Source organism: Nansenia antarctica, assembly GCF_963989245.1.
Source record: "Nansenia antarctica genome assembly, chromosome: 3".
NCBI lineage: Eukaryota > Metazoa > Chordata > Actinopteri > Argentiniformes > Microstomatidae > Nansenia > Nansenia antarctica.
In genome coordinates, this window is record NC_137688.1 from 42,614,101 (window position 1) to 42,627,596 (window position 13,496).

The 13,496-nt window shown below is 43.2% G+C and overlaps 2 protein-coding genes across 2 annotated transcripts in view; both read left to right on the forward strand.

Annotated features, from left to right (window-relative positions):
• atp7b (ATPase copper transporting beta) overlaps positions 1-823 on the forward strand; it is a 16,262-nt gene extending 15,439 nt beyond the window's left edge. The window contains exon 21 of the mRNA XM_080526412.1: positions 1-823. This exon is cut by the window's left edge and continues 199 nt beyond it. Within this exon, the coding sequence (XP_080382538.1) occupies positions 1-78 (78 nt within the window). The 3' untranslated portion in view covers positions 79-823.
• Positions 824-7,724: 6,901 nt separating this feature from the next.
• LOC308154099 (transmembrane protein 272-like) lies at positions 7,725-9,887 on the forward strand (the record flags this gene model as incomplete). The annotated part of the gene is made up of 5 exons (XM_080527277.1): positions 7,725-7,805; positions 8,340-8,405; positions 8,949-9,008; positions 9,149-9,231; positions 9,510-9,887. Exons 2-5 carry the CDS (start codon positions 8,348-8,350, stop codon positions 9,885-9,887), a joined length of 579 nt encoding a protein of 192 aa, XP_080383403.1. The 5' UTR covers positions 7,725-7,805; positions 8,340-8,347.
• Between the last annotated feature and the right edge of the window lie 3,609 nt (positions 9,888-13,496).

A 13,496-nucleotide genomic window follows, 5' to 3' on the forward strand; every position in this document is an offset into this window, starting at 1 on the left:
CGAGGCCCATCCACCCACTCCCTCCAAGACCGCTATTCCCTGCTGGACCACGAGAGGGAGGAAGACCTCATAGTATAGAGGACCACCTTGGACAGGGGAGGAGGTTTTAGTGTGTAGTGTCGATCTTCTATGGTCACAATGGTGCTACTCACAGTGGTGATGACCAAAGCACATGAACTGAAGGGGAGAGAGGACTTCAATGTAAGGATCTTAGAGCAAGAAGAACAGTAACAGCTGTGTAATAGGAAACGGTCCATAAGAAAATATGGAATAATGGAAATGTTGCAAGGGAAACAGTTCAAGCGTACAGTATAACTTGATTCATGGGACCTCATGGGAGATTTGTGTAATACTTACAAATGTAAGATGAATACCTGGGGAAAAATCACTCTGAAAAAATGTAACCCAAATGTTTTGCTTAATATATTTTGAAGCATTGATGTAAACATTACAAATGATGGATGGATGGAACTTGTAGTTGTTCTGTGGCATATTGGTACCTGAAAGTTTTACGGACCACACTTTTTAAAGTGTTTTTAGCAAGACAGCTTTTATTCAAATCCATAGAACTATAACACGGTTTCCATTTCTTCTGTGCAACAGGTGCAACATAAAGATGAGTCTTCAAGATTAAAACACAAACACAGGCATACACACACACAGAGACACACACACACCGGCGTTACTTTGCTTGTTTGACCTTCAGGGTACCAAAAATGCACTTTTATTAATTTGTTGAATCAAATGTCACCTGGAGTTTTGAAATTAGATTATGACTTTGAACTCTGTACTCTTTGTTGTACAATGACCAAATATATTTTAACCAAACCCATCATGAACTCCATCATCAACTTCTTTGTGCCAACTTTGAATTCAATGAATTGAATCACTGGTTTGTAGAACTTAGAAAACACTAGTTTTTTGTGTGTGTTTTTTAAAACAATATGTCATAAAGGACATTTCTGCTTTATTGGGATAGAGACAGTAGAGATTGACAGGAAGGATGGGCGAGAGAGAGAGGGGGGACAACATTCAGGACACATTGCCTCATTCAGTGTCAGTGAAACAAAAGCTCATTTATTTTGTATTGCCGGTAATATGAATGAATGAATGGACTTTATTGTCATTGCTACAGTACAGGTACCAAACAACGAAATTTAGGAGGGGTGGCTCCCCTGGTGTTAGGAAAGGGAAGAAAAGAAAAAAAACTTAAAAAAAATAAATCACAAGAAGGGAAGGAGCTGGTTTACATAAATAAAGGCTATGTACACAATCCACTGTACTATACTGTACAGATAGACGACTAGGGTTGTCATATTGCACAATAGTATTGTTTCACGTTATTTAAAGTGTCACAGTTTGCAGGCTTGAAATGTACATGTTTGTGCCTCAGCACTACACCTGATTTTTTCAGTCTAGCAGCTGCCATACAATCCGTCCAGACTGTCCAGGGCCCAGAACTTAGGTCTTTGCTGTGTTCAGGGCCTGGACGGCCCTGTGGTAGAAGCTGTTCTTCAGTCTGTTAGTCTTAGCGGCCAGGGTCCTGAACCGCCTTTTCGAGGGCAGCCTGGTAAAGTGTACGTACCCAGGGTGGGTCGGGTCCCTGGAGATCTTGGAGGCCTTCCTGAGACAGCGTGTGTTGTACAGCTCTTCCAGAGAGGGGAGGGGGGCGCCGGTGATCTTCTGTGCTGTTCTCACGACTCTCTGTAGCGCATTTCTCTCCGCTGTTGTGCAGCTGGAGAACCAGTTGCAGATGCCGTAGGTGAGGATGCTCTCCACTGCGCCGCGGTAAAAGGTCACCAGTATCTCCTGCTTGCTGTGTTCCTTCCTGAGGCATCTCAGGGTGTATAGCCGCTGTTGTGCCCTCTTGATGGTGCCTTTTGTGTTGTCCTTCCAGGTCAGGTCATCCCGCATGTGCGTCCCCAGGAATCGGATGGTTGAGACTCTCTCCACGCTCTCTCCGTCGATGAGCAGGGGCTGGATCTCGGACTTTTTCCTCCTGAAGTCTACGATGATTTCCTGGGTCTTTGACTTGTTCAGCAGCAGGTTGTTAACCTTGCACAGCTTGCTCAGTTGCTCTACCTCATCCCTGTACGCCGCCTCGTCCCCCCCCGAGATACATCCCACCACGGTGGTGTCGTCTGCAAACTTTACGATGGAGTTGCTGGGGTGGACGGGGGTGAAGTCGTAGGTGTAAAGGTTGTAGAGGATGGGGCTTAGCACGCAGCCCTGGGGGGACCCAGTGCTGAGTCTGAGGGCTGTGGAGGTGTGGGGGCCCACCCGCACCCTCTGGGGGCGGTCGGTCAGGAAGTCCTTGATCCACGCACATATAGAGTGTGCTAGACCCAGGTCTAGTAGTTTGGTCACTAGCCTGTCTGGAAGGATGGTGTTGAAGGCGGAGCTGAAGTCCACGAAGAGCAGTCTCGCGTAGCTGTTTCCCCTCTCCAGGTGGGATAGAGTGGCGTGGAGAGTCGTCGCGATGGCGTCCTCTGTGGACCTGTGGGCTCTGTAGGCGAACTGGTATGGATCCAGGTTGGGCGGGAGGCGTGTGAGTATGGGATACCCCCTAAAGCACTTACAGTATCTTACCTCAATACAAGCTTCATCTCGTTTCCTCTCCTTAAACTGCACCAGATAGAGAGAGCAAATTCCTAGTAGGCAATGTCTTCCAGCAGAGTCATAAAATACAGTCATGTGAAAACGATAGGACACCCCATGAAAACCGTTTAACATATGGACATTTGATCTTCATTTGAACAATATTATGAGATGGAGAGAATATAACATGATTTGTCAAATGTAATTAATAGAATCATTTTCTTTTGAGGAAAAAGTTAGGACCCCCCCCCCCCACACACATTTATTACTACTTAAAATGCTTAAAATTAGAATCAAGTGCACCACATCAGGTACAAATAATTAGAACATTGTTAGAGAGGATTTTGGAGGAGCCTGTCTTATTTAAACCTCAGACATTTATGAATGAATGAATGAATGAATGAATGAATGGTCTTTATTGTCATTGCTACAGTACAGGTACCAAACAACGAAATTTAGGAGGGGTGGCTCCCCTGGTGTTAGGAAAGAAAAAAAAAACACAAGAAGGGAAGGAGCAGGTTTACATAAATAAAGGCTATGTACACTATCCACTATACTATACTGTACAGATAGACGACTAGGGTTGTCATATTGCACATAGTGTTATTGCACATTCATTTAAAGTGTCGCAGTTTGCAGGCTTGAAATGTACATATTTGTGCCTCAGCACTACACCTGATTTTTTCAGTCCAGCAGCTGCCATCAATCCGTCCAGACTGTCCAGGGCCCAGAACCTAGGTCTTTGCTGTGTTCAGGGCCTGGATGGCCCTGGGGTAGAAGCTGTTCTTCAGTCTGTTTGTCCTTGCGGCCATGGTCCTGTACCGCCTTTTCGAGGGCAGCCGGGTAAAGTGTTCGTACCCAGGGTGGGTTGGGTCTCTGGAGATCTTGGAGGCCTTCCTGAGACAGCGTGTGTTGTACAGCTCTTCCAGAGAGGGGAGGGGGGCGCCGGTGATCTTCTGGGCTGTTCTCACGACTCTCTGTAGCGACTCTCTGTAGCGTTTAGGGTGTGTTCTCACTAGAACATTTGCTTGACTTGGAATTGGAGTTGAGGATAAAATTTGCTTTGCTCTGCGTCGTTTGGAGCTGTGAGAACGCGCATTCAAAGTCACTCCCGGAGCAAACAACCGACGGATGCTCCGCTTGAAAAGGGTGGTTTCGCTCCGATTAGAAACGACGCATCCATCACTTTGCTTCGCTTTGCTTTTGGTGAGAACGCTGCTCGAGGCTGTCCATAGGAAAACAACAGCGCATGCGTGTTGATCTGGATAAGAGCGGGACGAACAGGCAATTTTCTATTTTTCTGACCAATCAACTACCACGTCTGTTGCTTCGATTGCGTATGTTACTTCGTTTACACAAAGGGCTGTGAGAACGCAAATCAGAGAAATAATTTATGCAACAATGTTGCAATCTCATCCACTTGCTCCGTGTTATGATTCGGATTTTCATGTGAGAACATGACCTTAGTTTGTTTTGCTCTTGATTGTTGGAGTGGTGAGTGGATCTCCAAACAATTCCACCGGACATTCCACTGTCTGGATAATAATTATATAATAATAATAATAATAATAATAATAATAATAATAATAATAATAATAATAATTTACAAGTGGAGAACCTTTTAAAAAAAAAAAAATTTAATCCCCATTATTAGTGAAAACCCTATATTCCAGCAAGGCCCCTAAAGTCAGCTGAGACTAATCAGCTAATCATTCCAAGAGTGAAAACAAATAAAGGTGCAGCAGCTTTCAGTCACCTGCCGCATGCTCTTGTAACAAACTCCCTGAAGAAATCAAACAGGCCCAAAGGGGTTTGCACTGTTTGATTTCTGTCTTGTCCTGTCTTGCACCTGTCCTGCTGTAAACCGTGCTCCATTGTCCCAAACCAAATTCCTAACATGTTTACATGTCATGGCAATAAAGTCTTCTGATTCTGATTCTGATTCTGATTCAAACCCTCAAAATATTTAAATCTAAGCTAAAAACCTTAATGTTTTGCAGCAGTTATGATTAAACACAAATACTTCTATCAATGTCTTTTTATATTATCTTATTAAATGGTTTTCTATTTACTTCTTATATTTGCTTTTATTCATTGTAATTTTTATATGCTCCTCTTGCTGTATTTTTTTTGAATGTATGTAAAGCACTTTGAATTGCCCCTATTGTATGAAATGTGCTATACAGATAAACTTGCCTATAATAAAACAATACAATAACACAGATAATAACACAATATAATACAACATATAATACAGTACAACACAATACAACAATGACTACTATACTACTTGATATTACACCTATACGCCAATGAGGAGTGAGGCAAGACCGGGGCACCGGAGAGACGAACAAGAAGCCCCCCCACCCGGCCCCCCAGCAACAAAACCGGAGCCCCAGCAGGAGACAGGCAGAGCGAGCCGGCGAATGACCTCTATCCTCCTTCCTTATATTACTGTCTGAGTCTGCCTTGGAAAGCTGTCTTGGTAGTTGCTCCACCCCCTCAGCCAAACCAGGGAGGGCCGTGGACCAGCATATGCTTCCTCCGAAGTGGAGTGGAGAACACTTAAAGCAACTGCCAACATGGTCAGGTCAGGCCGTCTAAGCAAGTTCAGCCCATGAGCAGACTGTAAGATGTTTAAAGAAGTCTCCAACAATCCTAAAATGTCATCACAGGACCTACAGGTAGCTCTTGTCACAGTTGATGTCAAAGTACATGCATCTACCATCGGAAAGAGACTGCCCAAGTTTGATTTTCATGCCAGGTGTGCAAGGAGGAAACCCTTGCTCTAAAAAAAAACCATCTGGGCAAGATTCAAGTTTGCCAGAGAACACCTAGACAAACACCAGGACGTCTGGAGATGTGTGTGTGAATGAGAGGCCATGGTCAGCTACATGGCAAGCTACCATGCAAGGCGCTGGCCCGCTCATTGCGAGCAATTTGGGGTTCAGTGTCTTGCCCAAGGACACTTCAACACATGGAGCTGGGGATCGAACCGCCGACGTTGTGATCATTAAACTCCTGAGCCACAGCCTCCCTGCAGTTAAAGGAAACATCTAATTGAGGTAAATACCAGCTTTTCCCTCAATAGGAATGAAAGAAGGTGAAATATTGATATGTCCATCCTTCTTAAAAAAAGAACTAAATATTTCATGAGGTGTCCTATTTTCTTTTTCACATGACTGTATATGACACTGGCCTCCACAACATGGCATCCCCCTTGTTCATCTCAGTACAAATACAGGAGAGGAAACAGGTGGTCTATTTAGGCAGTATTATGATGCATACAAGAGACATACACCACACACCACAAAGACACAGCCTTTATAGTATCTCAATATTCCCTTAGTTGCAACTTACAAACCAACTAGTGTACACTGCTTATCAGAATCAATGATACAAAACTGCGGCTGAACCACGTGGGACAAAAACATTCATTATCTTACAGTGAATTTTCCATTTTATGAATGAATTGGTAAAGTTAACCCTTGTGTGATGTTCACTTTTTGGACCCTTTCGTAGTGTTCGGGTCCAGTTGACCCGGGACATCATTGGGGTTTTAAAAGCACTTGTCTTGACACAGTGCTCCTAGTCCCAAGGGTGACCCGTACAAGGGGGTATACTCAGGGCGCAAGAAAGCCCCAAAATAGCCCATAATATTAAAGGGCGCCTCCTGTGGGCACAAACAGGTACTGTACCCAATAATGCACAATAGGTACTGTGTACACATTCAAAAGTGCATATCTTTTGTTCTAGTGGATCTAGGGGGCTTCCCTTTGGAGAGGCTGGAGCAGAGGATACTTAGTAACAACCCACAAAGTGTCAGACCCCTGGGAATAGGTGGGGCCGAACGACAGCATGATGAGTAGAAGCGTTTTTACGCACATGATGCCCCTAACTTTGAAAATGCAAAATCCACTATAATAAAGACCTGGGTGTCATAAATCATACTTATCTAGGAAAAATGTTAATGAAACAATGTTTTCATTGCTGTTAATTATTTTGAATTTATATTCTCAATTGAATTTCACATTTATCTAATTATAATCAAAGCTGTAAAGAAAATACAGGTGATGAACAAGAATAGAAATGAAAGAACCAAACTAAGATTGTTTTTGCCAATAGCTATGAAATACATCTCTCAAAAATGTCTGCAAATGCTGAATCACAAAACACGAACGGAATGTACACTGTTTTCACTGTCACTGTCGAAATACAGTATTATGTCTGAAAAATCCCAAATAATTCTGAAATACCACTGGCTACAATTGTGTGTGCATGAGTATGCCTGTCTACACAACACATGAAGCACAGAATGTGACAGTGCGTGTACCTCAAATGTACTTTTTGCAGTTGCTGCATAAAGTACATACATCATACGTACAGTGCAAGAAAATGTAAAAATGCGAGAGCAGACGGCTTCTTGGCACGGGAAAGCTAGAGCAGAGGTGTGTGAGTGAGTGAGTGAGTGAGTGTCAGTGTGAGTGTGTGTATGTTTCTGTGTGTCTCTGTGCATCCGGGCCTAAATGACCCGAAGATCTTATGAAGGACATAAATGTGTTGGGGTATTGTGTATTTATTTTATTTTTTATTTTTTCACTTTTACATGTTTTTCATAGAAAATAAGCCAAGGCCATGGAGTTTCATATTGATCAAATGTATTCTTGTACCATTTCTCACCAAGTAAAAATGTAAAACGGGTCCGGTTGACCCGAACACCACACAAGGGTTGAGCATCATACCGTTGCATTGAAGTTTTCCCCAGAGAAGTGTGAATGCATTCTTCTTTCATTCAACAAACTAATTAATGAATTATGTTACATAACTGGTTTTGATTGGGCATTGGGTATATGCGAGCGGAACACAGAACTCACTGAAAACCATCATAAACGCAATATGTTGATATATCATTTATGAAAAAGTTTACTCACTCAACCGTTTGAATTGGGGACGGGAAGTTGCAGTGGCTGGTCATTTATAATAATAATAATATATCGTTCTATATATATATATTTTCGCATAAATGCGGTCAGTGCTGCATTTCACCCTCCTCTCTTGAAACCATAATTGAAAGAGATAACATTGCTGTGGCGGACATAATACTGTGCAGTGCATAGTAGTCAGACAGAAGATGCGCATGTGAAGCATTTGCGCGTTCGTTTTTTAGCGCTTCGAACTCGTTGAATTCAACACAATACACGGAAAAGGTACAGTAGCCCATGTAAACGAGCAGCCTACTGTTTTGGATTATGGACTACAATTTAGAACTATGTTTGAGAAATAGTTTGTCTCCTCGGTGTTTGGTACAATACATTTGGCACTGCATGCTCACCGGTAAGGTAAATCTGTGCGCCGTGGTAAATTGCAATTATGTATTGCCCTTGGATGTATTCACTTTCTAATGTTGAATATGTGCATTGCAAGCAATTAAGATGCATGTAAAGGAGCAGGGCGTACGTTTGTTGGATATCTGCTTGGCTGCCGCGGCGAAATTCAGTTGGAAGTCCCAAACAACATCATCCTCCCTAATAATAATAATGATATAATAACCCCCAAAATGGACATGGAGTATTGGACATTAGCTTTTCTGTTTCTGCATGTTTGTAACATATTTGCAAACCGAATGTTGGATAGGACACTATTTAGAAAGCACCAAAACAGTGTTCATTGCATAGTCATTACAGCCATTAGGAAGCTTTTTGTCCATTGACTAAAGAGGGTGCAATATGTGACCTATGCAGAATTTACGATGGCCGCAGGTGTCGAGAAGGCATGTCATCGATGTTTATCAAAGATGGCTAGTAATGGTGAGTACGTTGTTCATCTGCACACACACACACACACACACACACACACACACACACACACACACACACACACACACACACGCGCGCACACACACACACACACACACACACACACACACACACACACACACACACACACACACACACACACACACACACACACACCTCACACGCCTCTCTATTTTCTTTTCTAAATGTCCTTTTAGTTTCAGCACAGTGAGCTATTGTCCACTACGAAAGGTTCCATACACTACATAATGTTTTTATTATTGTTGGAGGTATTATTGTTAGTAGTAGGGGTGGGTTGGTACAAAAGTCATGAGGTTCTCCAGGAACTGCTGACCATTTGACTTTTGTGGATCTGTACTTTTGTGGATCTGTACTTTCCTCATCAATAGATTATGGCTCCTGAGTAATAGAGAGTGTGTCTCTGGGGTGGAGGTGATAATGGAAGTGGTGGGTTATTAGGAAGTTGGAATGGAAAGGAATGGAAATGGCAGGTTTATGTTTTTTCTTAACTGATTTTAACCATTTTTTTTCTAGTCTACTTTGTGGTTGGACTTTTCGCCTTCCTGGCCTTACCCCTCACAATGGCATTTGTAGGTAAGACAGTCAAATCACAGTCCATCAAATAGCATGACAATTATTTGTTCATGATCCATCTTAGGATTGAAGTATTCATTCTTGGTCCACTTAGCAAACATACTAGGCCCTATAGACTGTGGAGACTATTTCCCTTGCAGGCGTGAAGTCTATCGATGATTGTCCTATTCAGCCAATGATTCCTCTCTACTTGCTTGTGGGTGGAGTTGTGGGCAGCCTAAAGGTACACAGACTAATCTTCGTTTAAAGGCCAGTCATTTTGAGTTCTGATGATAACCTAGGAATACCCATGCTGTTGATTACACATAGCTTTGGTGTAGTGTGGAAACTGGTCATGTAAGGGTGATAGTAACAGTACATTCATGTAATGATGCTTTTCCCAACAATTAGTTCTCCACACTGTTTAGGATTAGGTTAGGGATCATGGTTACAGATAGGAATGTTGTGGCCAATTAAGGACTGCAGTTGTATTGACCTTAATCTGAATCTTGACCCCTACAGGTGATGCTCCTCCTGTACGACACAGCCCGCATGAGGTCATTAATCTCCAAGTCTATCATCATTGGCGACGATGACGATGATGAGTATCCATGGCGACAGAATGCCGACAAGTACTATGTCCACATTGTCCTCAGCTTGTTCCTTTTTGTGTGGTTCATCTTGGGTAACTACTGGGTGTTCTCTGTGTATCAGCCCAACTTCATTCAACCGTTCCACCAGCCACAGGACTACTGCAGGAAGTCTCTCTACCTGTTTGCTGTGTCTGTGTTGGCGTTCAGCCATTCTGTGCTTGTCCTTCTGCTCTGCTTTGGAGTCTGTGTACATGTATGTTCTCAAATGAACGTGCGGGATGACTATGGGGATGAAGGCGACAACTGACTGGCTCACTGGCTGACTCTCCAGGGCATGTATGCAATTCTAAAGAACAACTCTTTCATGGAGACTCAAGATTTAGTCCAGGGATTGGCTTGATGTGTCAGGGAAACTGTTGCGTCCTCAGATGCGAGTTCTCAATATCAATAACTCCAAGTCAGCTTTGCCTTAAATTCAATGGTCCATTTTATTCTCACCTCTGAGCTACGATACAGTTCTATCATCTTAAGTCCCTTTGTTACCACTAACCGCCTTTACTTGAACAGCTTGGTTCCCAAACTGTCTCAACCAGTTACCATAGAGAGCATCAAAACAAATACTCTTATTGGTTTAACATGACACTTTTAAACAGAGGTAGAACTCTTAGTGGTTTATAACCAATACATACGTCATTACGTATTTCAATACACCACAAAAACCACCCTAAAATGTCTAGTCACCAAATTGTAGAAGTGATGTACAGTAGTGTCTCACTATTTCCTATATGTCCTAGCAGGCATCTGCGAACAGGCCATATATGCAACTTCTGTGTTACAGCAGTCAGGACTGCGAAACTGTTATTCCTGAGCTAGTTTGGTCACCAGTCATGTGTCTGATGACACAAGTAAGCCTAGAGGCCTATAACGCAAGGTTACTCCTCATTTGATTGCATGTGTGGCTCTATTGTCAACAGAATAGTAAGGTCTCTTTTAATAATAGGACATAATGTTATGCCATTTCATAATGTGTAAGCATGTAAATGTGCCTTTTGAATATTCTGCTCTCGTCTTCCTTTTTTGTTAGAATGCACAATTAAGGTATTCTTCTTACTTTGATGCTTCTCAATGATCCTGCTGTTGTTGCTCTTGTTGTGTGATGATGACTATAATTTAATTCCCATTTGTCTTAAGACTCTATGCTGCATGCTAAACTGAACCACAGCTCTCCCCTTGTCTCACTCAGCTACTCTGCAGTAAAAAGCTAATTATACATTAATTTAATGAGGGACGCAGTGCGACTGGTTTATTGTATTTTTTGGTCATTTAGTAACATGAATAATATAAAGAGATCTACTGTAATTTAGCATCTGTTTGATTCCAGAGTCACTTAAATCTCCTGCAAACACTTAAATCAAACAGTTACTACTAGATAATCTCATCTTTTATTTGATGGTGTTTATGTTATGTACATGTTGGTTTCACCATTAAAACAACACTTTTTATGCATAGTCCCTGTGCTGTAGGGTACCCAAAAGTAATGGGACAACTGGCTTGACAGGTGTTTCTGGTAAGTTAGGTGTGTTCCCTCACATCATTTGTGAAGGCAGAAGAGAGCTGTCAATGTCTAATATTGATTCTAGGCTTTGCATTTTGGAGTTTGCTATTGGTGTCTGTCAACATGAGGCCCAAAGAGGTGTTATCTGTTCCATTACTTGTGCAGGGCTCTGCACATTGTACTACTGTGTTACATACCAGTTTTATTCTATCTAATAAAATACTCATATACAGTATATACAGCCACTCCAAATAATTCTTAAGTCAGCATCTCTACATGGCAGCCATTCCATTCCAATGTCTGTTAAATTCCAACACAGGCACACCTCATTCTACTTAGGTACTGCTTAGGTGATCACATGAACTGAATCTTATTTAACAAGGAAAAGTATAAAAACCACTGCTGTGGTCATCACTATCCTCTTGCAATATGACCAGCTGGATGGCAAAAACAGTGCTAATCGTACCTCTAAAGTAAATGGTATAAAAAAAAACTATTGACCATGCCAAAAGAGTTGAAAAGAAAAGGTTTCAATGATGGCGTTACTGGCAGAGGGACACAGTGAGCATCAGGTTGCTTCCATCCTTAAAATGTCAAAGACGACGGTTCATAAGAACAAGGTCAAGCAGCAGACATTGGGAACAACAAAGCTACAGACCGACAGAGGGCGAAAACAACTCGCCACTGACCGGGATGACTGCCGCCAACTCATTCGAATGTCACACAACAACCGCAGGATGGCAAGGATCAAGTGGCCTACAAAAAGAATGGCAAACGGCAGCTGGGGTGAAGTGCACGGTGAGGACGGTTCGAAACCGGCTCCTAGGGGCAGGGCTGAAGTTGGGCAAAGCTAGAAAAAAGCCCTTCATCAATGAGAAGCAAAGAAGTGCCAGGCTGAGGTTTGCAAAATACCATAAGGAACGTAGAGGACTGGACTAAGGTCATCTTCTCTGATGGGTCCAATGTTCAGCTTTGCCCAACACCTGGTAGTCTAATGCTTAGACCGAGACCTGGAGAGGCCTACAAGCAACAGGGTCTCGCCCTGACTGAAATTTGGTGGACTTGACTTACTTGACTTATGTCGTTGAATCTCTTGCAGAGCAAAGGCCATCAACGACTCTTCTCCATCCATCACGGCTCTGGGCTTTCTTTTCCACCTCTCCCCAGCTGGTACCCTGCCTCTTCAACTCCGCCTCAGAGTCCCGCCTCCAGCTGTTTCTGGGCCTTCCTCTTTTCCGCTTTCCCTGTGGGTTCCATGTCAGGGCCTGTCGTGTGATGGTAGCTGCTGGTTTGCGCAGGGTGTGACCAATCCATCCCCACTTCCGTCTCCTGATCTGGCTCTCTACTGGCTCCTGGCTCCCTCTCTGCCACAGTTCCTTATTACTGATTTTATCTGGCCACCTGATTTTGAAGATGCGCCTCAGACAGATTTTGATGAAAGTCTGGATTTTCTGCAATGTTTTCTTTGTCATTCTCCATGTTTCTGAGCCATAGAGAAGGACACTTTTGACATTAGAGTTAAAGATACGCACCTTCGTTGGAGTAACTATTTCCCTTGAGGCCCAGATGTTCTTCAGGATGATAAAGGCTGCTCTGGCTTTGCCTACCCTAGCAGTGACATCACTGTCTGTGCCACCCTGCTTGTCAATGACGCTGCCAAGGTAGGTGAAGGAGTCGACTTCTCTGATGGGTCTGTCGTCTATGATGACGGGGGTGGTGTTCGGGGTGTTAATCCTCATCAGTTTGGTCTTTTGGAAATTTGGTGGAGGTCCGATGATAATCTGGGGGTGCTTCAGCAAGGCTGGAATCGGGCAGATTTGTCTTTGTGAAGGACGCATGAATTCTTTGCATTATTCAAGGTCTGAAAACACTTTTTTGCATCTTTTTAGTTGTTTTGACCAGTTTTCATTTTCTGCAAATAAATGCTTCAAATGACAATTTGGAATTTGGTGGAAATGTCAGTAGTTTATAGAATAATAAAAACACATACATAGAAATAGTAAAAACAGAGAAACTGATAACTGATGGTAGATACTGGAATATACATACTTGCTGGAGAGTAGTCCATACTGTTTGTTGCTGTGAGCTTATACACCCGTGGTGGGAGGGTGTCGTTCGCAGCTTATAGTGCTGCCGGTGACAAAGACAGCCAGGCAGGGGAGCGTTGGAGAGATAGGAGGGGAGACTAGGTGCCTAGTTAGAGAGGGCCGGGGACTTTAGGGGTGTGCGGGTTCTCCAGCCTGGGTTCCAGTGCTCGGCCTGCTGCCGTGCGCTGTCAGCACTGCCGACCACAGTCTTTGTCTCCCAGGGAAGTCGGGACAGTGGCACAAGCTTAGATGACCATCTAAAGGGGGAGGGTCT